This window comes from Sus scrofa, chromosome 2 (genome assembly GCF_054392235.1).
Source record: "Sus scrofa isolate SSC_HxYL_T2T_F1_AM1 chromosome 2, Sscrofa_HxYL_maternal_Yorkshire_Landrace_v2.0, whole genome shotgun sequence".
Taxonomy (NCBI): domain Eukaryota; kingdom Metazoa; phylum Chordata; class Mammalia; order Artiodactyla; family Suidae; genus Sus; species Sus scrofa.
In genome coordinates, this window is record NC_139384.1 from 42,550,649 (window position 1) to 42,578,644 (window position 27,996).

At 48.3% G+C, this 27,996-nt stretch overlaps 1 protein-coding gene across 23 annotated transcripts in view; it reads right to left on the reverse strand.

Moving 5' to 3' along the window:
- The window catches only part of NAV2 (neuron navigator 2), an 820,834-nt gene that overhangs the window by 145,929 nt on the left and 646,909 nt on the right, over nt 1-27,996 (reverse strand). For all 23 annotated transcript variants that reach the window (XM_085011765.1, XM_085011759.1, XM_085011757.1 and 20 more), the window contains one exon: nt 25,815-26,204. In XM_085011765.1, the coding sequence (XP_084867891.1) occupies nt 25,815-26,204 (390 nt within the window). The remainder of the gene's footprint in view (nt 1-25,814; nt 26,205-27,996) is intronic.

Sequence of the window (27,996 nt, forward strand, 5' to 3'; positions counted from 1 at the left end):
CCATAACTATGCTTTTTAAAGAGGGCGTTGTCAGGGCACCCTTCTGAAGAACAGCTGCACCCCCTGGAAACTTGACGGTCCTGTGCCTGGAATTTGGCCTGGCCTGAATTCTCTTTATTGTGGTTTGAGTGTCTGTGTGGGATTGCGGCAAGTATTTCTAGCACGAGCAGGAAGCTTTTTGTCCACCTACTGAAAGATGAAACACATTCTCACACACAAGAGACGGTTCTCCAGACAAAGCCCTTTTAAGCTCTTTCTTGGAATGAAACAGATGGTGAAAGCAGACTGACTGATATCTAGGAATTCTCTCTCAAATCTTAGAAAACACCCGCGTCATCTGGGGAACCTGAGAGAAATGCAGGCTCCATGGCCTCAGCTTCATGGATGCAGAATGCTATTACTGGGGCCCAAATCCTGCCTTTTTTTTTTTTTTTCTTTCTTTTTTTTCTTTTTAGGGCAGCACCTGAGGCATATGGAGGTTCCCAGGTTAAGTGTCCAATTGGATCTACACCACAGTCACAGGAACACCAGATCTGAGCCCATCTGCGACCTTTACCACAGCTCATGGCTTCATGGTTACTAGTCAGGTTTGTTATTGCTGAGCCATGATGGGAACTCCTGAATTTCTTTTTGTTACAGAGCATTTTGAGGTTTCCAGAGAAAGCGCACAGAAGAAAACAGTTCCATTCTTCTCCTTCCCTATCACCAGTTTCCCTATGAACATCTCGCATCATTGTGGTATGTGTGTTAAACGGATGAACAAATAATACATTATTATTACTTGATCCTAATCATTATGATACTAATAACTAACCTTGTTATTATCAATAATCTGATCTACGTTAACCGAAGTCCACAGTTTACATGACAGTTCACTGTGCTGTGTGGCTCCATGGGTTTTGACAGATGCATAATGTTAGCTATCTATTGTCACGGCATCACACAGATCAAGTTTTATTGCCCTACAAATGCCTTGATCGCCTTGTTCATCCCTTTCCCCAGACAGCTAACTCATTTTCTTCGTCATCTCCCCCTTTTTTTTTTTTTGGTTGAGTAATTTCTTCACAGTCACATTCCAGCTGTCAGAAATGCTGCCTTAAACCCTGACACCTGGATGGCAGTACTGTGAGCTAGACTGACCTCAGTTTCCCTCAGAGTTTGTTCAAGGGCCACCATAATGTGACTATACGCTAACAGTAGCTTAGATTTCAAGTCCCCATCATAACTAGTCTTGGCCCTGTATACTGAGGAGGCTATGGGCAGGATGAGAGTACCTGACCCTTGATGCCTCAGGGCCCCTCCATCTCAGATCATGGCCTGTAAGTAGAGCCATGAGGACTCTAAGTTTCCTCTAATACAACAATTGACTCTTGGGGGTGGACGTTCGGGCCTAGGGCTCCCAGAACAGTGCATTGGTAGAAGCCCAGACAGGGAAGGGAGCTGTACCAGGCTTGCTGTGGAGGGCTCAGTGGGGCATCATAGTCAGATGCCCTTAACCTGAAAAAGTCTTCCACTGGGTCAAATCATCCATCCTCCCAGGCACTTCTTATGCCCTGAGACACATTCGCCTGTCTTCTGGATGCTGCTACACTTTCTGTGATTTCTGACATGACTCCCCAGGCCCTAAAGTTCTCTACGACACAAGTTTGCTTTTCACCTGAAGTCAGAGGCATGTGTGTAGGTGTTGCGGAGTGTGTGTTCTTTTCTGAAGATGACTAGAGCTTCGCGAGGTGGGGATCAGATAACCAATGTCTCTTTCCCTTCTGGTTGCAAGTAGACACCCCCAGGGAATAACCAGAGACACTACCAACCTGGGAAGAAGCCAGCTAGCCCCTGAATTTAGGTTCATGCACATTTCACTCTGTTTTATCTAGACTACAGCTGGAACAAATGCCCAGGGGTATTGGCAAGAAGTGGAGTACGAGGGTGACTAACCTAGCCGGAGACAACCCCTTCTGCAGACAGAAGCAGGGAGCAGGTCTAGCAAAGATTTCTGCAAACAGCTGGGAGTCGCAGGAAGCGCCCCACTAGAACCCACGCAGGCTGCTGCCCTCAAGATGGTCCATGTTTTGAGGTGGTATAATATTTATATATAGATATATGTTTTATTTATTTATTTATTTTTGGGGGGGGTCTTTTTGCCTTTTCTAGGGCCGCTCCCTCGGCATATGGAGGTTCCCAGGCTAGGGGTTGAATCAGAGCTGTAGCCGCTGGCCTACCCCACAGCCACAGCAATTCGGGATCCGAGCCACGTCTGCAGCCTACACCACAGCTCACGGCAATGCCGATCCTTAACCCACTGAGTAAGGCCAGGGATCGAACCCGCAACCTCATGGTTTCTAGTTGGATTCGTTAACCACTGCGCCACGACAGGAACTCCTAGATATATATTTTAGCTGCACCTGCAGCATGTGGAAGTTCCTGGGCCAGGGACTACTGTATAGCACAGGGAACTATATCCACTCTCTTGTGATAGAACACGATGGAAGATAGTATGAGAAAAAGAATATATATGGATGACTGGGTCACTTTGCTGTCCAGCAGAAATGGACACAACATTGTAAATCAACTACACTTTAATAAAAAATAGATAAAAATAAATAAAAAATATATTAAAAAAAATAAGACCCAAACCATATCCCTAGGACTTGACCAATGTATTATTTTTCTTTCTGTTAAAGTAGCACCATTAATGCCTTAAAATTATATAGGGCTCCAATCCCTTTTAAAATTGCCCTGGAGTTCCCTTGTGGTATAGCAGATTAAGGATCCAGTGTTGTCAGTGCAGGAGCCTGCATTGATGCTGTGGCACAGGTTTGATCCCGGGCCAAGGACTGAACCAGCACCCCCATGGTGGCCGGAGCCATAGCAGTGATAATGCCAGATTCCTAAACCATTGAGCTACTGGGGAACTCCCATTCGATAAACATTTATGCAGACTCTGCTATGAGGCAGGCACTGGCCAGGTGCTGGGGATGTAAGAATCAGACCCAGTCCTTGACCTTGAGGTGTCTGGGTGGGGGAAGCAGACATGTTGATGTTTGCATGGGATTCAGGAAGGCCCAGAGCAGGGAGGGGACCAGAAAAGGCTTCTTAGAGGAAGGAACCCTCAAGTGGCATCTTGAAGAATGAGAAGGTGTTTGCCAGGCAGCTCGAGGTTTGGGCAAGGAAATTAGTTCACTCAGACGTACCTGTGCCAACATAATGGATCTGAAAGGTACAGTGGATTCACTGTGTGCTCTTAGATGTAAAATCCCTACCAGGCAACATTTTCATTAAGAAACTCATTATTCTGGAGTTCCCATCATGGCTCAGTGGTTAACGAACCCAACTAGCATCCACGAGGTTTGATCCCTGGCCTCACTCAGTGGGTTAAGGATCTGGGGCGGCCATGAGCTGTGGTGTAGGTCGCAGATGTGTCTCGGATTCCGAGTTGCTGTGGCTCTAGCATAGGCTTTCGGCTATAGCTCCGATTTGACCCCTAGCCTGGGAACCTCCCTATACTGTAGCTGTGGCCCTAAAAAGACAAAAAAAAAAAAAAAAAAAAAAAAAAAAAAAAAGGAAAAGAAAAAGAAAGAAAATCTTTATTCTGGGCACTCATTCTAAATGAATATCATGAATGCATTTCTAATACAAAGAAATACATATATAAGCCTCTGGCCTTCAAGCACAAGAATGGAGCCAAAATTGGGTGACCACTGGATACTCGAATTACCTGCCACTCAATCCAGCAAAGCTCAGTAGACACAACAGTTGATAACACAAGATTCCTGACCCTGTGCACTTTTCTATGTGTCCATGAGCACTGGGTCACCTTCAGAAACAGTACCCAGACAGCCAGAATACTGGTTCTCTGTGGGAGTGGGCCCATTACCGGGGTAGGACAGGACTTTGAAAAAGCATGTTCGATATTATAAATTTACCATTTTAAACAAACAAACAAAAAGGTCCAATGCTTTTTATAAGGAAGTCTACAGAGAAAGTGTGACAGAATTTTGGTTCAGATGGAACTACTAAAGAAACCGTATTTTTCTAAAGTCACATCTATTTTTACCTTATACTCCCCTCCCCCAAGTTCAGAGGATGATATCTGCCTTTTTATTTTTTGGCCACGCCCATGGCATGTGGAAATTCCTGGGCCAGGGATCGAACCCATGCCATAGCAGCAACCTAAACCACTGCAGTGACATCACCCCATCCTTAACCTGCTGTGCCACAAGGGAACTCCCAGGGTGTGAGTTAAGGAGTCTGAGATTTTCTAAAAGCCTGAATGAAAAACACTCAGTTAAAATTCCGTGGGGATGGAGTTCCCGTCGTGGCGCAGTGGTTAACGAATCCGACTAAGAACCATGAGGTTGCGGGTTCGGTCCCTGCCCTTGCTCAGTGGGTTAACGATCCGGCGTTGCCGTGAGCTGTGGTGTAGGTTGCAGATGCGGCTCGGATCCCGCGTTGCTGTGGCTCTGGCGTAGGCCGGTTGCTACAGCTCTGATTGGACCCCTAGCCTGGGAACCTCCATATGCTGCGGGAGCGGCCCAAGAAATAGCAAAAAGACAAAAAAAAAAAAAAAAAAAAAAAAAAAAAAAAAATTCCGTGGGGATGAGAACTAGCCATTTTCTTCCTGGAGAGTTCAGATTTTGCACTAGCAAAGCACAGGCTTCCATATTAAGGGAGGCTCTATACACATATGTTGTACAGCCCCAAAGTGGCACAGGATATATTCACATAGTAAAACAAGGCTGTGGCTGAGAGCGCAAATGGGGCCCCTCCATGCCCTGAGCCCCAATGGGCAGATCTCATGGCTGGTTCTTTGGGATCCCACTCCTACCCCCTAGAAAGCTGTACTGCCTAATCCTGGTCAATAGGGCATGATTGAAATTGTTAAAACTGTAAAAACAAAACAGAATCCTAAAGTTCTCACCGTGGCGCAATGGGTTAAGGATCTGGCATTGCCCACAGTTGTGGCTCAGGTTTGATCCCTGGCCTGGGACCTTCCATATGCCCTGGGTACAGCCAAAAAAGAAAAACAACAACAACAAAAAAACCACAAACCAAAACCTAAAGTGAAGTTCTCGTATAAACTGAAGGCCACTGGAAAAAAGAAACATCAGCCTAGCCTCTGGCTGGGTATATCGCGAATAATGCCTGGGTCCCTTCCTGGGGACCCAAAGAAAAATCCCCGGTCCCTCCTTTTCTGCTTTTTTCTTTTTTCTTTCTTTCTTTCTTTTTTTTTTTTTTTTCTGTCTTTTTGCCATTTCTTGGGCCACTCCCGAGGCATATGGAGGTTCCCAGGCTAGGGGTCTCATTGGAGCCATAGCCGCTGGCCTACGCCAGAGCCACAGCAACGCAGGATCCAAGCCACATCTGCAACCTACACCTCAGCTCATGGCAGCCGCGTCTGCAACCTACACCACAGCTCATGGCAACGCTGGATCCTTAACCCACTGAGCAAGGCCAGGGATCAAACCCGCAACCTCATGGTTCCTAGTCGGATTCGTTAACCACAGAGCCACGATGGGAACTCCCCTTTTGTGCTTTTTAGGGCCATACTTGCAGGATATGGACGTTCCCAGGCTTGGGGTCGAATCGGAGCTATAGATGCTGGCCTACACCACAGCCATAGCAGCATAGGATCCTAGTCCTGTCTGTGACCTACACCACAACTCAAGGCAACGTTGGATCCTTAACCCATAAGCAAGGCTAGTGATTGTACTCGCGTCCTATGGATACTAGACGGATTCATTACTGCTGAGCCACCCCACTGCATATGGAGTTCCCAGGCCAGGGATCAGTTTCAAGCTACAGTTGTGATCCATGCTGCAGCTATGGCAACACTGGATCCTTAACCCATTGTGCCAAGCTAAGGATCAAACCTGTGTCCCAGTGCTCCAGAGATACAGCCAATCCTGCTGTACAATGGTGGGAACTGCCCAGAACTCTTGAGATAGTTACCTAATAAATGTCCTTGGTGTTCTAAATGAAAGAATAAATAATAATCTAGATTTTTTTTTTTTGGCCTTTTTTTTTTGCCTTTTCTAGGGCTGCTTCCCACGGCATACAGAGGTTCCCAGGCTAGGGGTCTAGTCGGAGCTGTAGCTGCTGGCTTATGCCACAGCCACAGAAACGCGGGTTCCGAGCCGCGTCTGCAAGCTACACCACAGCTCATGGCAATGCCGGATCGTTAACCCACTGAGCAAGGCCAGGGATCGAACCCGCAACCTCATGGTTCCTAGTTGGATTCATTAACCACTGAGCCATGATGGGAACTCCAACCTAGAATTTTAAACTGCTTTAATGTATAATACATGTGCTAAGCATTTGGGGGGTACAAAGAGAAATGAGACATCCTTGCGTCTATTTAGGGGAAAGTCAAATATGATTAATAGCAGGTTATGTTAGCTAAAGGCTTCAAGGAAGACTTCTAGGCAGATGGGGGCTGGCTGGCAGGGGAAGAAATGGCTTGGAGGGAGGAGTTACAGGTCCCATTCAAGGGACAGCATGGTGTGAGCAGAGTCCGCTCTGTAGGGAACAATGTCAGTGCCACTCTCAAGGGTTGCTGAGCCTGAGCTTGAGGAAGTCATGATGCCCTGAGGCTGAATTCCCTATAGACTGAGATTTTCTACAAAGGAGTAAAAAGTGAAACCGGTAGAGCAGGGAGATTAGCCAGAAAGCAAAGACTGTTTCTGCCTAGAATTTTAACATGTATGGGCCTGGACAGTGCCACAGGCGTGTTTGCAAGGGCAGGTGTGTCTTTCCCCATAGCAAGGCAGCTGCTGGGGCTCTGGAGGTCACTTGGCGGGAGACACCCAGAAGCCAAGCATCCAGGGGAAGCAGCAGCCTGGGACAGACAGAACAGCTGGAACGCCCTGGTGGGAAGGGCCGGCTGGCGACACCCCGGCCAGTGACCTCCAGAGCAGGAATCTAGCAAAAGCTGGTTGTCTGCAGGATACTCGAATTACCTTCTATCGGGGTGGTAGGAGCTGCAGTCACAACAGGTGTCTGGTGTTGCTCAGACAAAGGAACAGGATCCCTGACTTCCTTGCTCCCCCACTTGTTCAAACATTTCCACTTTCACAGAATGGGAGACAGATCAGCTGAAGGAGTCATTAAAAGGGGAGCAGGGGCAAGGCTGAATCCCCTCCACCCGGCATCTTGAGAGTGAGCTTATGCAATGTTGCAACATGTTACACTTTAAACACTTATCATTTTCCTTACACAACCTGTAGAGTGTGCCTTTCAGGCACACTGAGCTGACGGTGATTCTCAACAGCCACAGTACACTCTGCCTCTGAACCCTGACACCTGCCAGACCACGGTCTGCAGCAGGGGAAGACGGGGAGTCTGGGGTTTGTGTTCTTTGAAGGGGGCATGGGTGAGAGTGTTTCTAGAAGGAACAACTTGGTTACCCTGCTACCTCCCCCAGGCTGGCGTGACCTGTGGACACCTGGCTTGTCAAAGAGACATCCTTCTCCTGAACACAACACCCAGCTCTGCACCATCCCTATTAGAACTTCGCTGATTCCTGTGGGAAATGGACACCTGGACAAGCCTTTAATGGTCCCGTCTCGCAGATTCTTACCTCATGCAGGCACCCTTTCTGCAACATGTGGACACAGGTTTCCAGATTCTTCTTGATTACTCTCAGGACCAGGAGGCTTGCATCCTAACAAAAGAGCCTAACTCTTTTCGGACAGGTCTAATTTTCAGCATGTTTTTATTTTTCTTTATGTTTTCTTTTTAGGGCCGTACCCACGGCATATGGAGGTTTCCAGGCTAGGAGTCCAATCGGAGCTGTAGCCGCTGGCCTACACCACAGGCACAGCAATGCCAGATCTGAGCCGCGTCTGCGACCTACACCACAGCTCACGGCAACATCGGATCCTTAACCCACTGAGAGAAGCCAGGGATCGAACCTGCATCCTCATGGTTACTAGTCAGATTCATTTCTGCTGAGCCACAACGGTAACTCCCAGCATGTTTTTCATTACACATGGTCACCTTGGTGTTTAGGAGATAAAAACTGGAAGTCCAACTTCTACCTATAGTTTGAGACTGGTCCTTTGGAACCCACTGTTCTTCCAAGCATTTTCTACGCCAAGCAGTTCTAGGTTCTACAGACATTTCCATTATATTTTGAACCCTTTTTCCTTCCTCTTCACCCTTCCCTAAACCAACCTTTGCCCGATTCTGAACCTCTTCAAGTCTGGCAGGGAGAACAAAACAGGCTTTGTCTAACCAGCAGACACTCAGTTGCCTCCCACATGATTATCCTACTCATCTGGTCGAAGGCTAGGGTTTTGAGGCATCTCCAAAACCAAGAAACATCTTTGGGTCTCAGAGCCTAAAACCCAGCAGGTGGCAGCACCAAGAGGGAAGAAGACTGGCTCTGAGTCCCTGAAACGGGTTGCATCCTTCGGGAGCCAGATGACTTTGGACGAGTGGCTTCTCTCATCCTTATTTTCCATGTCTATAAAATGGGGATGATAACGTCACAGGCCTCCTAGGATTTCCATAGGAAGTCAACGATGCCACACCTGGAAAGTGCCTGCCCTGTGAAACGTACTCCACAAACCCTGGCTGCCATAATTAGCAGCAACAGCAGTAGCATCAGCTCTAGTGGTACCATCATCAACAGTACCCTCTTCCTCTCTCCCTCCATTCTGAACACGTTACTCAGCATACACAAGAGCTCTGATAGAAGACATCAGACATGCAGGCGTAAAAAGACTCGATCCCTCTTCTCAAGGATATCTTAGCCTAGGGGACAGGTATACAAGCAGACAAACCAAAAGGAAGCGAGACGAGCCACCTGGGAGGTATTAACAGGTGTCTGGGACCCAGAGAAAGGAGGTTGATGTCTGCCGGAGTTGCCAGGGAGGACTCCCCAGCTTCCACAGATCCTTAAAGAACTGTGCCGGGTGGATGCGAATGGAGGATTTACGCACAGAGCCGGCAGCCACGTGCAAAGGCACAGAGGTCTAACAGTGTGGGATGGACATCAAGGAAAACATCAAGGGTCCAGAGCAAAGCGACCAGGATGCCAGTGATGGAGGGGTGGGCAGTGAGGGGATGGGGAGTGGACAAGTCTTGAAGTGGCCAAGTAGATCACTTACTCACTCCCCTATGACAGGCGAAGCCTCCTCCGTGTCCCACACTGTGCTGGGCACAGGAGATAGGTGGTCAGTAAGATACCCAAGCCCTCCAACATGGAGGGCCTTGTGTGTCATCATGCTGGACAAGGCAGGGGGTAGGATGTGGCAGACTCTTTTCCTAAGATGATTCAGTAACATCTCCATCTCGCACGCTCTTCTTCGCGGTGACCTGCCCACTGAGAGGGGAGATCTACATTCCCTCTCTTGAATCTGGAGACTGTGACCACTTGGACCGATACAGTCCAGTGAAAGTGGCACTCTGGGACTTCCAAGGTCTATGATAAAAGGTGAGCTCGCTTTGCTCCCGTAACACTTGTCCTTGGTGGGAGGAAGCCAAGCCACACGGATATGATATGGACACCCTAACCTGGAAGCCGTCCCATCCCAGGTGTCAGATGTGTGAGGGAACAAGCTCTGGAATGAATGATGTGGAGCCCTGCTATCAAGCCAGCCCTGGGGGACTCCTCACAGAGGCTCTGGATGTGATGCAGCAGATGAGCCACCCCGTCTGTGCCTTGGCCCATGAGCACCCTCCAATGCTGGTTTCAAGCAGCCTGATGTTGGAACCACTTGTCATAGAGCCACAGAAACTCACAGAGCTTACCCAGCAAGCCAGGGGGAGCCACTAAGCAGATGAGAACATCATCAGATTTAAAGACCAGGGAGATTTTTCTCACCCAAGTATGGGATGGATTTGTTGGGTGGACACTGAGATCAGAGGAAGGGTAACAAGGAAGGATGAATGCAATTATCTGGGGAGAAATGCTAGCAGTGAGACTAGTGAGAACCACGGCAGGAGATGGGAGCCGGAGTCCATCAACCTTAGTGACTGGCCTTCCAGCAACAGGGGAGCAGGAGAATTTGAGGTCCTTTCCAGGTTCTAGCTGTGGCGGAGGAGACATGGATATAGAAACACAAGAGGAGACACAGGCTTGAGAGGGAGACAAGGAATGAGTTTTTCAATGTGTTTCTACAATTTACAGAGTTTTCCGTGAAAGCCATGAAACATAGTGGTTTTGCTTCTGCTCTGCAATCAGGTATCTGCCTGTGAGTTCTGGCTCCCTAACTCACCAGCTCTGTGACCTTGGGTAAAACACTGAAACCCTCCAAGCCCCTACAACCTAGTCAGGAGAACACACATTACAGAGAAGCTGATGATAGATAAAATAAATATAAAATACCTAAGATACGTAATAAGATAATGCATATAAAGTGTTGAGCACAGTACCAGGCATTTAGAACCGTTCACTAAATGACATATGGTCGCTGATGCTACTGCCATGAGCCTCATTACTGTATACTGTTACGCATCCTTGGTCAGAGGCTGGCAGGTTCTTTGTAGGCAAGAGGCCTGGCTGCAGGGCATCAAAGGAAAGCTGCTCCCAAGGAACAGCGAGCACACCTCTGGTGAACAGTTTATTCAACCACAAAGCCCGTGTACACTTCTGAAAGAGCTACACCCGCCTGCAAAGGCGGGAGGGAGGCCGGTCTGCTGGTTGTCCTCACCCTCCGACTCCCTCCGTCTCTCCCAACTCAACGCTTGAGTGGTTTTAATTAACAACTCCCAGGGCTAAGGCAAAAGTCACTCGATTAATAAAGCTCTAACTCGCTGCGCATGGTTCTGGGGTCTCCGGATGGTGCTGAGCTTGTAATTGTGTGTTTTGTTTGGGCTCGCGGTGGGTGGGAGGCTGCAAGACTAGAATTTCCTCGAGACTGGAATTTTCTTGGAGAAATTCTGGTGTCACATGGACCAAGGCTGGAAGCTACAGGTGACCAAAGTGCCCACTTTCAGGAGATTTCCTACCCCGAGGCCACGCAGCAGTGAGGCGCTTCTGGGACTCTTGGGCAAGGCAGACTCCAGCTCTGCACCTTCCTGCCTCTGATCATCTCACTGGTTTTCGTTTCCAAAACACACAGAACCTGTTTTGCCCCAGTTCGCTTTCTGCACAAGTACCTGGGGAATGTTGACACATGTGTTTCTAATGCTCCAGTAAAGAGCTGTGACATTTAATTAAAATGAAATGCAAAATAATGCTTTTGAGGCAAACAAAAGTATCTGCCTCTGCCCCAGCCCCAGCCAGCCTCCTTGGTCTTAACATAAGATTTTGCCAAGTATTCCTCCAAGTTCTTATGCAACTCAGCCCTCTGAGGACCACTTTCCATCTCTCTTTATGGCTCTGTTGTTACCTAATACGGCACAGGAGAGACCCAAGGTTTCCAATGTCCACAGATGCCCCCTGCTCCCTTTTTGGTCTTGCCTTGCATATAATCAGAGTTGCAGCGAGAAGCCATACTACAGAGCTTTTGGAGCAGAGGCTCTGAATTCAGTCCAGCTGAACACATGGTGCCAGCAGTTACTGTAACAGGGAAAGATAAATCTGACTCCATACTGGATCTGTTTCTTTTACTTTAAACTTTGTGTTTTACTGCTCTTGCTATAAGTTACGAATGTTGCCAGAGTTCCCACTGTGGCTCAGCAGGACTAGGATCCAGGAAGATGTGGGTTCAATCCCTGGTCTAGGATCCATGAGGATGTGGGTTCAATCCCTGGCCTTGCTCAGTGGGTTAAGGGTCTGGCATTGCCATGAGCTGCAATATAGGTCACAAATGAGATTCAGATCTGGTGTGGCTGTGGCTGTGGTGTAGGCTGGCAACTGTAGCTCTGATTTGACACCTAGCCTGGGGACTTCCATGTGCCACAGGTATAGCCCTGAAAAGAAAAAAAGGAAAAAAAAGAATATTGCCTATAGCCTGAAATATGCAGACAGCTCTTCTCAAGACTTGGACCTTTAAAGATATAACACTTTCCCCTTCATATAGAGATAAAAAGTTGCAAAACAGAACACAGCATTTCTCTTGTTGGAGGTTTACAAGAACATTATGATCTGAGCTGCTTTGGATAGCTCCAAGAACAAAGGATTCTGACTCCAAGAAGTTGGCAACAACCAACCACACACCCCTACCTCTTTCAGTAAATATAAAGCCTGGGAGTTCCCGTTGTGGTTCAGCACGTTACAAACCCCACTAGTATCCATGAGGATGCAGGTTCGATCCCTGGCCTTGCTCAGTGGGTTAAGGATCCAGCATTACCATGAGCTGTGGTGTAGGTCGCAGACATGGCTAGGATCCTGTGTTGCTGTGGCTGTGGCGTAGGCTGGCAGCTGTGGCTCCGATTCAACCCCTAGTCTGGAAACCTCCATATGCCTAGGGTGTGGGGGTCCCCCCCCCCACCAAAAAAAAAAAAAAAAAACAAAACCAAAAAACCCAAGCCTGAAATCAGATAAGATGGTTCTTTGGGACACTAGTCCACCATCTCCTCGGTCTGCTGGTTTTCTGAAAAAAGTTACCATTCCTTGCCCCAGCAACTCGTCTCTCAATGTATCTGCTGGTCGTTTGGTAAGCAGTACAAACTTGGACTTAACATTCACTACCTGTCCTGCCTAGTCTCCTCATTCATAAAAAGGAGGGTGAAAAACAGCCTGTAGCTCAAAGAACTGATCTAAAGAGTGAGACAAGCCATGTAACAAGCTCAATAGAGCATCCAACACACCACAGAGACCCCAAAGCAGCTTAGCTGCTGTGAATTACAGCACCACTGCAGCAGGACAGGCAAAGAGACACACATTAGCAGCCACTGTTAGTTGACTTCTCTGTGGCCCTCCCCAGTCTCAGCAGAGCCAACACCACATTGATTCTGTCCCATGTTTCTGACAATTTGAATTGACTTCACTCTTTAAACTTCACTGCTCAAGTATGTGAGATTTCTCATTTCAAAACAGATGAGTGGGCAATTACACATACAAAGCTCTGGGAACTGGGACACAGCCTCTGATGATGCAGCATAGAGAACCACACACCCCTGTCTCCCATCTCCCACTTGTCCCAAGATCAAGAAGTGAACGCGGGGTGGATTTATAGCTGGAAGACTCTGGAGACACACTTGGGCCTCTCTTTAGCCTTAGAATCTTATTTCGCTTTGGATTCTCAAAGATCATCAGCCCTCCAGAATTGTCTATGCTAGGGAGTCTATCTCACTCTGTAGTTATGGCAGGATTAAGAGAAAAGGTCAAAACCTCCATTTTCCAGGGAGATTTCTTATTGAGACCTGGGGATTCTGGAAGGGATGCGATGATTCTCCAAGGCATGCACACTCTTGATTTGTGGCCATGTCCCAGGCAGGATGCATTCCCTTGGAGCCCTCACAGATGTTTCTATAAGCTGTGCTATTCTTTGTCTCTATACCACAGGTAAGCCACCCTTTGACCCAGAGGACTCACTCACACTGATCACACTGTAAGGCCTGCCGGCCGACTGTAAATGTTGATTTTATGCATCAACTTGGCTAGGCTGTGGTACCCAGACATCTGAGGAAAAATTAGCCCAGATAGTGCTGCGAAGGTACATTTTAGGGGCAAGCAACACTGAAATCAGTTAACTCTGAGTAAAGCAGATAACCCTCCAGAATATGGGTGGGCCTCATCTAATTAGTTGAAGACCAAAAGAGAAAAAAACAAACAACAACAACAAAAAGACTAATGTTCCCTAAGGAAGAGGAAATTCTGTCTCTAGTTTGTCTTTGGGCTTGAGATGCACATCAACTCTTTCTTTGGAGAACCTTATTAATACACAGACCAGTGCTGACCCACTTAGCAGATACCTGGTAACTGTGCTTGAGAATAAGCAATGGCATTACATCATCTTAATCAAGGTTCCAAGTAGGATAAAAGAGGAGGAAGGCAAATAAATACAATAATTCCAAAAAGCCCAAAAGGAATGACCATATATATGTGCCAAACACCAAACCCTTCCGAAATACTATCTCTTTCCTTTCTCACTATACACCTAAGAAGTTGGCTACCATTCAACAGATGGGAAACAAGTTCAGAAAAGGAAGCGAATTCTCCAAGGTCACTCAGCTGGCAAGCAAGGAGTATGAAGTCAGGTCTTCTAACTCCAAGTCTAAAGTTTCTTCCATTATATCACGTCTCCAGAACAGCACAAGGAGAAGATCATGAGTTTCCAACAAAAGTTAAAGTTCTTATCTTGATCTGAGTACAGGCACATTTTTTTTTCTTTTGAGTCTTTCAACATGAGCTTACTGTCTCAGGGCCAAAATACTCCCAACCTCATCCAAATGTTTCTTTTCATCTTCACCTCAACTCGAACTTGGTACTCTCCAACCTTGCCATCATAAATCTGCTGAGCCACTCTCTAGCTGCCGGCCTTTGAAAAATAGCTGGGAAGGGTATTTGCAGTGCTCCATATGCTTAAGATAAAGATAAATATGACCGTGTTTTCTAGATGAGAGAGCTCATCAAAGGCTCAATAGGAAAAATAGGGGACCTTCGGGTCTATGTAGGACATAGTTCTCTCCACTCAACGTCTGTTTGCAAAGCCCTGAGTAGAGAAAGGGGAGCCTGCAGACTCAGGCATTCTACCAAAGAGGGTGGTTCAAAGGTAGCAGAAGACACCCAGCCAGAGCAATGCAACAAAGGCACCGAAATCACACTGAAATTTCCACACACCAAGGGAGAGAAACCAAAGAACAGTAGCCAACTTGTTCATTGCTTCCATGGGTTTAAAGACAGTGAAGTTAATAACTATTCTCTTGGGTCTTCATTTTTCTTATTAGTAAAATGAAAATACCCTTCAGAGCCAGAGTTTAGGGGTTATGTAAGGAACCTGGCACGTGGAAGGTGTGCGATACATGTTAGCCCCTAATTCCTTGTCATCCATCAAGAGCTTCAGCGTTGGAATATGTTTTTCCTGAATGTGTGAGCCCCCTTGGTGAGCGTGAGCTCATGGGTCCCAGCTTTACCCTGATAAGGACCTAGAATGATCAGAAGAAGGAGCGCCAAGTGCTCAGCCTGAGAACACAGCTTGTCAGTCACACCCCAGAGCAAAGCCTGCAAAGGAGGAGACACGTGCTAAATTTTTTTTTTTTTTTTTTTTTTTTGATTTTTAGGGCTGCATCTGAGGCATATGGAAGTTTCCCAGCTAGGGGTAGAATCAGAGCTGCAGCTGCCGGCCCATGCCACAGCCACAGCAATGCCAGATCCGAGCCACATCTGTGACCTACACCACAGCTCTCGCAATGTCTGTTCCAACAAGACAACAGACAGTCCAGATGGTGGGTAGGAGGGGAAGGTGGGCCATGCTAAACACGATTCATCACAACAGGTTTCTCTACTCCCAGCACAGTGGGGGCAGGCTACAGTAAGTAGAGGATTCTTCTTCTTCTTCTTTTTTTTTTTAAGGCTGTACCTGCAGCAAATGTTAGTCCCCAGGGTAGGGGTCAAATGGGAGCTACAGCTGCTGGCCTACACCACAGCCCCAGCCATGCCAGATCCGAGCCACATCCGCGACCTACACCACAGCTCATGACAACACCAGATCCTTAACCCACTGATCCAGGCCAGGGATCGAACCTGCATCCTCATAGACACTATTTCCTTAACCTTCTGAGCTACAACAGGAACTCCTCGTATAGGGGATTCTTATTTCCCACATGAATATCAATTATGGTCTCATCTCAAATGCCCCTCACTCTAAGGAGGTGTCTCACTAGGGTTTGGGGACATGTACTTTTACCTGCACCAGGCACTGAACTAGGTGCTACACGTACATCACCCCCATTTCATCTTGGCAACATCATCGTGATTGCGAGGAGGGTTTGGAACGGTCTAGCAGCACTTCGTATGTATCATCTCATTCAATCAGTCCCTCTGACTCCAGGCCCCATTCATCTCATCTACAGATGCGGAAGCTCGTCTCCCTGAAGAAGAAAGCAAGAACGGGGCCTTCGCTCTTCTCAGAGCCCCTGCGTCTTGCCTCTCAATGCAAACATGTATCAACACCTGCCTTGGGTAAGAATTAAATGTTGAGCATGGGGCACCCTCCCCCACTGGCCCTGGAGGTTCTCTGGAGCAAGAACTGGAAGGCCGTGGGCCTGGGGTTTTTCCTAAAGCCCCAGGAACTGCATTCCAGAGGCTGCCACGTACTCTGTTGAAACATGCAGCCTGCTCTGGTCCGGGGGTGGCCTGGGGCCTGAGACAATCTAAGGGGAGCAGGCGGTGCCAAGAGGCAAGAAGGCAAACTGGCGAAGGATGGAGGGTGCTGAGGACAAGTGGCAGCTATTCCCAGCCAAGGTCAGCATAGGCTGGAGCCTTGGAGTCGGCTTGGCTCTCAGCGCCTCCATGCCCCTTGCCCAACCTGCCCTGGGGTGAAGCTCCATGTGAGAAGTTGCTTTAGCCTGTGTGTCTGTTCCCAGGGCCTCTGCCTTACCTGGATCTGTGTCACTCCTCTATGGACCTAAGCCCACATCCTCTTGCCTTGAATCTCCAGACCCACCCCAGGCACCATTCTCATAAAAACACGCCCCATGTCCATATGTCTTCCTGCCCTTGCTTTTTTTTTTTTTCTTTTTAGGGCCTCACCTGTGGCATATGGAAGTTCTCAGGCTAAGGGTCAAATCAGTGCTGCAGCTGCAGGCCTACAGCGCAGCCACGGCATCAGATTCAAGCCACATCTGCAACCTACACCACAGCTCGTGGCAACATGAGATTCTTAATCCACTCAGCAAGGTGAGCGATCAAACCTGCATCCTCATGGATATTAGTTGGGTTCTTAACTCACTCAGCCACAACAGGAACTCCTACTTGCTCTTCTTCTTTTCTGGCCTTCACATGGCATGCAGAAGTTCCCGGGGCCAGGGATCAAACCCATACCACAAGAGTGGCAACACCAAGTCCTTAACAGCCAAGCCACCAGGGAACTCCTTCATGCCCTTGCTTTTGTTTATCCTCCAAAGCCCAGCTCACACGTCCTGAAGATGCTGCAGCTGCTGCTGGTAGATGCTAAGATAATGCTGGGCGCTCTGTGCACGCAGCCGGGTTCTGGGCTGAGCTCACAGGTGTGAGCTCACTGCAGCTGCATAGCAGCTCTGAGACAGGCACACGGTACGCGCTCAAAGACACAGAGCGGAGAGCAGTGGAGCCAGGTTGGTCTTCCTACACGGCTGCCCCTTCCACAGCGGGCTCTATCTTCTGCCCCACCTGTGATCCCCACAGGGGGCGCTGCTTCCCACATGGAGCTTACAGCTCTTGCACTGACCTAGGTCCCTCCCTGCTCTGTGAGCCTCCGGGTGTGGCCAGGACCTCAGGCTCTTGGTCTGCTGCATTTCTCTGGGCGTCTTTAGCACCATCTCCAGTACACGACAAACTTAATAAACACTTTTTTTTTGTTTGTCTTTTGTCTTTTTATGGCCGCACCCGGGGGCCTATGGAGGTTCCCAGGCTAGGGGTCTAAACAGAGCTACACCTGCCAGTCTACACCACAGCCACATCAACGCAGGATCCAAGCCACGTCTGCAACCTACACCACAGCTCACCACCACACCAGATCCTTAACCCACTGAGCGAGGCCAGGGATTGAACCCACAACCTCATGGTTCCTGGTCGGATTCGTTTAAACAGAATTGTACTGTCTTTTGCCTGGACCCTCCCCAGAAGGTAGGCTGAAGAGAAGGTTTCTAGTTTCCAAGTCCAGGAGAGTCAGAGATCGGAGGAGGCACTGAGAACTGGCGCAGGCAGTGAGTGGATCCTTCAGCAGCTGCTGCCGAAGGGCCTGAGGTCGGGGTTTCTTGCCTCAAAACACCCAAGCACCTTTTTTTGGTCCCTTCTCCCCACCCTTCCATGTAGTATGCTGGTGAGGGGTAGGGGGGTGGGAAGGGTACGGGAAGGGATTCAGATCTCAAAGCAAGCTAGGAAATTCCCAAGAAGTCAGGGCTTAAGCCCGGTTTCCTGAAAACACAAAACACGCCCCCCAACCCACTTCAACTTCCCCATAAATCACTCTGCCAACATTTGCTATTCATTATGACTAACGGTCTGGGCTGCCCATGTCAAAGCTGGACCACACTTCATTTCTCCACGGGGCTGTTCTCCAGGAAATCTTTTTTGAATCCCGCTCTCTGCCTGCTAAATCTATCGTCACCAACAGTGGCTGGGGGCAGCCTTGGGAAGGCTGGGGAACTGCTCAGCTTTCAGCATTGCCCTTTGCTCAATTGTTCTCTCTCCTCTGATAAAACTGCCGGCCCGGCAGCCGATAAGGGCTGTGCGATTTCCCACACTCCGTAAATCAAGCGGGGCTGCAGCGTGGGGAAGAAGACAGGCACGGTGATGCAGCCCCCGCCATCGGGGACAACTGATATTGGGGGTCAGAGCCATCAATCAGCAAACCACCTGTGGCAGAGGACATCACAGCTGAGCGGGGAAGGCTGGTGCTTGTTCCATAACACTTGGGGGGATGAACCCTGCCCCTTGCCTGGCTCCCCATGCTGTCAGACTCCACCCAGAGAGCTGCCGAGGACAAAGGGGTCCTTGGGTTGGCCTGGGATATTTAACACCGGGAGAAATATTAGGGCAAAGTATTTCTGGTTTCTGTGAACTCATACACCACTAAGACTTGGAAACACCAAGGAAATCGGAGAGGAACAGAAAGGCCGATAGATTGGGACATGGCCCAGCTGCACCACCAACCTACTGGGCTACGCTGAGCCTGGGGCTTCACACTGGAGCGCCGCTGTATTTATGTGTGTGTAAAAGGCACGCAGTGCATTAGGGACAATTGGTTTGCTCAAGGCCCTGCAGACCCGGCTGTCTAGACAGCTGAGTCTCTACCTTTCCATAATCATGCAACCTTCCAACATCACTGAGACCCGCCTGGCGGCTGATGGGAAACCCAGAATTCTCAAGCCTTCCAAGCACCCCCCGCCCCAAAGCCAAGATCATTCCAGAGAGCTCAACCCATAGAAACTAGAGACCATTTTTCCCCCAAATTCCAGAGGTGTCAGCCACACCCAGCTGGACATGACTCCGTGCCTTTCAGGACAGCCTTGCCTACATTTATCTTGGCTGCATTTGGGCCAAAAAGAGGATTTTGGCTTCCTCTCCTATCAGTCTGCCAGGAACAACAGCCTGTCAAGGTTACTTCGAGTCTGGCCTGGAAAGACCAGGAGACACATTCACCAGATAAGAGGCTTCCCTGCTATCAGTGGCGCCTTTTGGACTCACAATGCTGCCTGCTGTGTTCTGGTTGGAAACGCTTCTCCCCCTCTGACCCATGACGGTCCCTGGAGGAAGGGAGAGGGGGACAGGGCACCTCCATCTCTACCCGCACCCCCAGGGCCTGTGGCTTGGTGCTCTGTCTCTCTCTCTGCACTGTTGATGTCCAGCTCACTGGACAGAGGGAGTCATAGCTCTGGAATAAGTGGTGTATAAAACAGGGCTGAGGAAAGGACAGTCATGTGACTGTGGCATCAAGCTCAAGGGACTCTGATATAAGGCATTCCTTCTTCTTTTTTCCCCCTTTCTTTTAGGAAAGAAAAAAAAAAGTTCCTGGGCTATGGATCAATTGGAGCTGCAGCTGCCGGTCTACACCACAGCCACAGCAATGATGGATCTCAGCTGCAACTGCAGCTTGTGGCAACCCTAGATCCTTAACCCACTTAGCAAGGCCGGAGAACCCACATGCATCCTCATGGATATTAGTTGGGTTCTTAAACCAGTGAGCCACAATGGGAACTCCCGAGTCACATTTTCATCCAGAGGGCTATGATGGGTTTTGCTTCATTGAAGGTTAGCTGTAGCATTCATTCAAGGAATATTTAGTGGTCACTTACTATGGAACAGGCACTGTGTCAGCCAATGAAGACAGGGGAGCATCTCAGATTTGACCTCAACATTTAAGAGCTGGTAAGGTAAGACCTGGTAAGGTAATTAACACACGAAATAACAACACACCAAAACAGTCTAAAAAAATATTTTGTGTGGACATCTTGTTTGATTTTATCCACACATATATCCTTGTAATAATTCTGATGCAGTGCTATTAGTGCTATTACAGGGATATTAAGAACCATGAAAGCCCTGGAGAAAGAATCACCACCTCTGCTTGGATGGAATCAGGGAAGGCTTCCTGGAGGAGGTGACCAGCAGGCAATGATGGGAAAGGCAACACAAGGTGTTGTGCATGCAAATGATGCGTGGAAGCAGGAAACTCAATTACAGTTCAATGTTTGTGCTCCCCTCTCCCTGCCAATTCATGTGTTGAAGCTCTAGGCACCAGTACAATGGTGTTAGGAAGTGGGGTCTCGGTAGGTAATTGGATTGGAGGAGGTCATGAGGGTGTGGCCCCCCGTAATGGGATTAGTGCCCTTAGGAGAAGAGAAAGACACTCCAGAGCTGCTTCTCTCTGCTACGGGGAGGACACAGGGAGCCAGCAAGGCGGCTCTCACCTGAACCTGACCATGCAGGCACCTTGATCATGGACCTCCAGCCTCCAGAACTGTGAGAAAGAAATGCTTGCTGTTTAAGCCACCCAGTCTGTGTATTTTGCCGTCACAGCCAGAGAGGACTAAGACACACCCCGACTGTTTATGGAGCTATAAGCAATTCAGCAGGGTTGGGTTCCTCAACTTTGGAGGGCAAAAGTCTCTCCACAGGCACAGACAGTACCTGCTGATGGGGTAACCCCTGATACCTAACGGGGTGCCTTCAGCCATCAAAAAGCCAACTCTGAAGGCCAGCCTGCTCACAACCCCACATCCTCTCCCACCACATTTGAAAGACAGCCAACTGCCACAATCACCACCTTCTCAGCCCTGAGTAACACCAGCCCTGGTGCTTCAACCCACATGGCTGAGTTAAAAGCAAAGCCAGAGCATCACACCCAATATTGGCCACTAGGTGGCGCTATGCATTGCATCAAAAAGATAGAGGCTAAATTGATCTACTCCAAGTGTCCTAGAATTACTGAGTTTCACAGTTGGTGGTGACAAGTTACACAAGCCCTACTGGTGCTAGTCATCAGACAAATAGTGGGCGTTACCTGCCTTCTGAGAACTTCATGTTTGGTGGCGGAAATACATAGGCATGTGTTGCCACGACATTTCTTGAGCATCCCAGCTTCTGCAAGGTGCTTTTAAGCTCTGTCTCTAGTTCCCAAATGCTAACAGTTTGTTCCAGTTCACTTGGCAGAGCCAAGATTAACTTTCAAATCTGCTTGCCTCTTAGATCATATTCTTTCAACACCATCCAGTCCCTCTAAGATGCTTTCCACGCAAAGTGAAAGGTTCACATGTGAGGTTGGGTGTGAACCAAGACCACATGAGACAGAGCTCACTCTGGCTCGGAGAGTCCAGGAAAGCATCATAGAGGAGGTGGTATTTTTTCTTTTTTTTTTTTTTTTTTAGGATCAGGCAGATGGACTTGAGGAGAAAGGAATTTCAGGTTGAAAGAGGCAGGTCCTGTGGCAAAAAGCTTTACAGAGTCAGGAACCAGCCTTTTGGTAACAAAGTGGGCGGGGGGGAGCCTAGGGCAGTGGGGAGTGTAGGGTATGTGAGGAGGGAGGTGGCCAGCAAGACGGCAGGGAGGGCAGCTGTGAAAGACCATAAACAGCCTCCCCTGTTCAGTGAAAAAATTGAGATCTGTTCCCACAGGCAACGGGAAGCCATCAAAGGCTCTTGGAGAAATTTCTGATGTTAAATTCAAATGGTCATTCTTTTTTCCAGGAAGGGAGGTATATTCATACATGGGAACATTATACAACTCAGGGCCTCCTTTGAAAGGGAAGAAAAATAAAATCTTTCCAAACATATGGATGCGAAGTCTGCCCCTTTAATTTTATGCTATACCATATGGAACTGTGAATTTTCAGAAGATGAGTAGAGGGATTGACTTCGCAGATCAAAACGTAGGAAGGGCGTCTTCGTCTGTTATTTTAATTCCTTTTCCACTGACCACAGCCGAAGCCCAATTTATCAAGCTAATAAAATGAAGTGGTGAGGTCAGATGACATCTTGTAAAATGCTTAGACACGCCTGGCACACACTAAGTGCAAGAGAAGGGTTTAACAAACACATGCACACAGAGACCAAAGGCCTGTGCCATTAGTTTCTTAGCTAAGCGCCACAGAAATCAAATCATGTCAGCCCTACCTTGGGGAGAGCTGACTGATACACACAGGTGCAGGTGTGCCTATATCTCCAGGGCAGACGAGTGGCTGGAGACATCAAAAAGGAGCTGTTCCGCCAAGCTGAGGGCTGGCATCATGTTCAAAACAAAGGCCACAGGCTTTCAGAAACTAGAATTTATACCCACATCAGCCCCGTTAAATAAACGTGCTGTAAACTTTTACAAGAACTTTCCTCAAAGAGCCTCCAAACTGATGTATACATTGCTCATACACCAAGGCTGTTTCCACTAAGCCAAACACACACCTGGATGAAAACTGTCATCATCTCATTGTTGCCAAGAGAGGGTCTTTGAGGTGGATAAAACATCTAGACCCGTCTGAAAGCGTGTGTCTTTATCAGATATGTGCCGTTCCTCAGATATGACCTCAAAGAGAAATCTAATTGGAGGAGGTTGAAAACCAAATTCATTATAGTGCTTTGAGGCTTTGGGAAGCTAAGTGACATGCTTAATGTCACAGAGCTGGTGGGTGGCAGATCAGGATTTAAGCTTGTCTGTTTTTCTTTTCTTTTTTTTTTTTTTTGTCTTTTGTCCTTTTAGGGCCACACCCGAGGCATATGGAGGTTCCCAGGCTAGGGGTCCAATCAGAGTTGTTGCTGCCAACCTACACCACAGCCACAGCAATGCCAGATCCAAGCCTCCTCTGCGACCTACACCACAGCTCACAGCAATGCCGTATCCTTAACCTACTGAGCAAGGCCAGGGACTGAACCTGAAACCTCGTGGTTCCTAGTCGGATTTGTACCGCTGCACCACAACGGAAACTCCATTGTCTGTTTTCTTTAACCACACAACTGTTTTGGCAATATGACTTTCCGGTCAGAATCTGAAGCACAGACGAAAGGACCAGTCCTTCAATATCTTCAACCTTGTCATGTTTACAAAAGGAAAAAGAATTGAGTACAAAGGACAGTCCATGATGTGCCCAGAACTCTGAACATGAAGGCAAACCGGTGACTTGGCCTCAAAGCAGAAACGGGTGCATTTCCCCAGAGTGGAGTCACGCTTAACCAGTGCTCTAGAATGCCACGAGGAGGAAGAACCAAAATGCCATCTGGGCTGCCTCTCCTGATGTAGGTAAATTTCTCCATTAAAAGGAACTGCGGGGGGGGGACGAGGAACTGGAGACAGACCAGAGTTCTCTAATTTCAATAATTGGGTGGTTTGCTTACATTTCCACACTTTTATCAACACTTGCTCCAAGTGCTATCTCACTTGCTAAAAATGTAAGCTTCCCAAAGCAGGAAGTGAAACGTAAACATTTGTGCTTTTTAGCAGGGATAAAGGCTTTAGTTTGAATAGCGAAAGAAACTAGGAGTTTCTCGCTGTTATCGTCACTGAGGCTGTTTAGGGCGTGTCAATAGCCCCACCTTGTGGAAACAGTCAGTACTACATCAAAATAAATAACACCTTCATTTATTGATTAAGAGACTGGTCTGTCAAGAGAAAAACTTTTTCTTAAAAGACACAAAATTCTCAAAATAATCCCAAAATATTTTGGAAGTATATTACAGTGGGAAGTGAGAATGATATCCTCGAGGCCCACGCTGAATACCAAAGGTCTTCTGAACAATAACAAAAAAATTAAATTACATACCACTTTAGCAATGTACATGTTACTGTTTTCATGTTTATGTAAAACTAGAGACACAAAATGATGCTCTAAGTGACCTGGATCATTTGATTTATCAGGCCATTCCCTTTCCCAGCCATCTAGATAGCAGAAACTTGTTATATTGCAAGGGTTTGGTGGCTCCTGTCTTTCAAGATTTCACTATGGGATGAGTCTTAAAGTGACAGGCAAAAAGTCAAAGTACCTCTATCCCCAAACTTTTAATTAAATAAAAGAACACTTCTAATCAGACAGATAGAACTAAGCAAAAGTAAATTCATTTTGTTTTCTTTTTCCTTTATTTTGAGGGGGTAGGGAGCACACCCAGAAGTTCCTGGGCGAGGGATGGACCCCGCACCAAGCAACAACAGCGAGCCATAGCAGGAACAATGATGGATCCTTAACCTACTGAGCCACCAGGGAACTCCCATTGTGAAATAAACTCAAACAGTTGTGCTATTTCAACACAGCAATAAAACGCTGGGCAAGATGGGGCAGTTCAGTGGTTCAGGAACAGGGCTCAGGAGCCACTAGCCCGGGGCTCTGCCTCTTAACTACTTAACTTGGGCAAGTTACTTAACCTTTCTGAGTCTTAGTTTACTTCTCTCTAAGATGGAAATTCTGATGTCACCTACCTCAAAGGACTGCTGTAAGGAGAGACGATAATGTATATAAAGCACCTATCAGAGTGCTTGGCACGAAGTGGGAGAAGGAGCTGTTATTAAAATGATGAAACCACTGACTTGCCCACAGGGTTCTTGATCACTGTATTCATGAAAATGAGTGGCATGATTATTAGGGCCATGCCGGTGGCACAGGGAGGTTCCCAAGCTATTGGAGCATAGCCGCCAGCCTATACCACAGCCACAGCAATGTGGGATCCAAGCCGCATCTGCAACCTACACCACAGCTCCCAGCAATGCTGGATCCTTAAACCACTGAGAGAGGCCAGGGATTGAACTTGTGTCCTCGTGGATATTAGCCAGATTTGTTTCGGCTGAGCCACGATGGGAATGCCACGCCTGATTTTTATGATCTGTAATTTGACCTGGTAAATAGTAGAGGAGGAAAAGATGTGAAAGACCCCTGAACAAGTTGGGTTAAGAGATAAATCACAGGCAAGTGGAGTAAGCAGACGCACTCTCAGTTTACACAGGGACATGGAAACAGGGCAGAAACAAGAAGCCAAGCCTTGGGTCACACATGGTTATGGCCCAGCTCAGACATCATCTCACTGCTCCCTTAACTGCACGTGTTACAGGAAGGCTGGGTTAGCGCCTTCATTTATCGAGCTGCAGGCACATTAATTCAGAGATGTTTTTAAGCTCCTGCATGCGCCATGCATTGGGGATTCAGGGGTGAGCCAGCCAGACGATGTCCTTGCATCATGGCACTTACTGCTGCAAGCAGTAGAGGAGACAACAAAACATAAACCCATATTCAGGAAAATTCTAAACAGCGATAAGCTTCCAAAGGAGCATAAGACAGGGCTATGGAGAAGCGTAGGTGTGGAGCAGGCCACATAAAGAATCTTCAAGGGTCAAGGAGGTCCTCTCCAAAGAGATGGCAGCTGAGCAGCCAGAAGGAACTGGGGGAACAGATCTGGGCAACAGAATTCAGGCCAAGAAACAGTGCAAAGGCCCTGAGGCAGGAAAGAGCTTGATGAGACTGAGGTGCAGAACGACCAGCTGCTTCAGCGGAAGTGAAGGGGGGTGGAGGACGATGAGCCGTAAGAGGTAGGGCCAGATCCCATGGGATCAGGCGGGCCAGGCTCAGGAGTCTGGATTCCGTCCTACATGCAAGGTTGGGTGGAAAGGACCGAAGTAATATGGTTTATTGAGTGTCGCTCTGGCTGCGGGTAGAACCTGGCTGAAACAGCCCAGGTATTGTTTCTCTCAGCCCAGAAGGCTCCCCTCCAGGCCTCTCAAGTTCTCAGAGAACTTGAATAAGTCCTGCAGAAGAGAAAGCAAGTGTCCCGCCTTCCCCTGACCTGTGCGGAGCGCAAGCCGCAGGACTCACCCGCTCGTGATGTCGTCTGCCCGGATGTTCTTGCTCAGAACGTCCCCGTCGCTCATGTAGCCAGGGGCGTCCACGCCGATGCTCTCCAGGTCCAGCTCGTCTCCCGCCTTGTCTGAGACATCCACGTGGCAGACGCTGCTGCCCCTGGAGGCCAGCTGCCTCCGCAGGGGGGCAGAGTACACGTAGCGGCTGGACTCGGCGTTGATGAAGCGGCTGGCGTTGGCCCGCGGCGGGTACCCATTGCCCATGGAGGGGGCGTCTCCCGCCTGGAGCCGAGGGCTGGACTGGCCGAGCCTCCAGGACAGGGGAGTGGGCCTGCCTGTCAGGCTGAGGATGCTGCGCCCGCTTATCTCCGTGGTGACGTTGGTGTCAAACGTGGTTTCCAATGTGCTGAAAACAAACAGACGGCCTGGGGTCAGTGCCTCGCAGTCTTAGCAGTTTACATCCCAATTTTACTTTATTTTCTTTAGAATTATGAAATATTTCCCATATACGAAATAGGATCAAACAATAAGGGACCAACATAACGACCCAGTGCAGCTCTGTTGTTAAAAATGAAAAGATGAAGAAGTTCCCATTGTAGCTCAGTGGAAAGGAATCTGACTAGCATCCATGAGGACACAGGTTTGATCCCTAGCCTCGCTCAGTGGGTTAAGGATCCAGCATTGCCTTGAGCTGTGGGGTAGGTCTCAGATGTAGCTCAGATCTGGCGTTGCTGTGGCTGTGGGGTAGGCTGGCAGATGCAGCTCTGATTTGACCTCTAGCCTGGGAACCGCCATATGCCGAGGGTACGGCCCTAAAAAGACAAAAGACGAAAAAAGAAAAAAATGAAAAGATGAAGCTGTACATCTATGTGACATTCTGAAAAGCCCAGCAGAGACTTTTCCCCTAAAACATGGCATAAGATACCCACTATCACCTCCTTTTTTCTTTAATGAGTTGACTTACAATGTTGTATTAGTTTCAGTTGTGTAGCAAAGTGACTCAGATATACATTTATCTCCATTCTTTTTTCCCACATAGGTTATTACAGGATACTGAGTGGGTTTCCCTGTGCTATACAGTAGGTCATTATTAGTTATGTATTATTTGTATATAGTAGCGTGTCACTACCACTTCATTTTTTATTATTATTATTTTTTGTCTTTTTAGGGCCGCACCCATGGCATATGGAGGTTCCCAGGCTAGGGGTCGAATCAAAACTGTAGCGGCCGGCCTACACCAGAGCCACAGCAACACCAAAACTGAGCCATGTCTGTGACCTACATCACAGCTCAAGGCAATGCCGGATCCTGGGCCCACTGAGCAAGGCCAGGGGTCGAACCCGCAACCTTATGGTTCCTAGGCGGGTTCATTTCCACTGTGCCAAGATGGGAATTCCACTACCACTTAAATAAGTGATCTTAACTACTGGAATCATCTTTCCAACCCAGGAAAGGAAGTAGGAAATGCTGAACACATAGTGATGGGGCATAAAGGTGGCCACCTGCCCCTGGATCCTCAGATGCTGCATCTCAGCTTCCCCGTCCCAAAGGCAGGATGCACCTGCCTGCTCCCCAGTTCCTAAGAGCACATTTCACATTCTCAGCTCTCGCCACACCGAGCAGGTGGGCAGGGCTCTGATCTTCTAACCCTCTAACATCCATCTCCTCCACCCTTTTGCTTCTCCCACCTTTTGTCCAAAGTGATGACTAAACTTTGGAGGCAAAAGGCCAGACAAAAGTGGTAAATGCCTGGGCTTGAGACCTGGAAGAAGGAAACTAGCTGGGTCTGAATCTGTCAAGAGACTGAACTTGTCCCTGTGGCCCTCAGAAGTGTCCTCTGTGGTCAGTCCATGGTCTTTGTGGCCCTGAAGGTCTTGCGGCACCATCAAGGCCAGCAGGGTAGGCGTTCCCATTGTGGCTCAGTGGTAATGAACCTGAATGGTATGCTTGAGGATGCAGGTTCGATCCCTGGCCTCACTCAGTGGGTTAAGGATCTGATGTTGCCATGAGCTGTAGTGTAGGTCACAGACATGGCTTGGATCTGGTGTTGCTGTGGCTGTGGTGTAGGCCGGCGGCTACAGCTCTGATTTGACCCCTAGCCTGGGAACCTCCATATGCCGAATGTGTGGCCCTATAAAGTGAAGAAGAAAAAAAAAAGCAGTGTACTCAGAGGTCACTGGGGTCTTGGGACAGAGCAG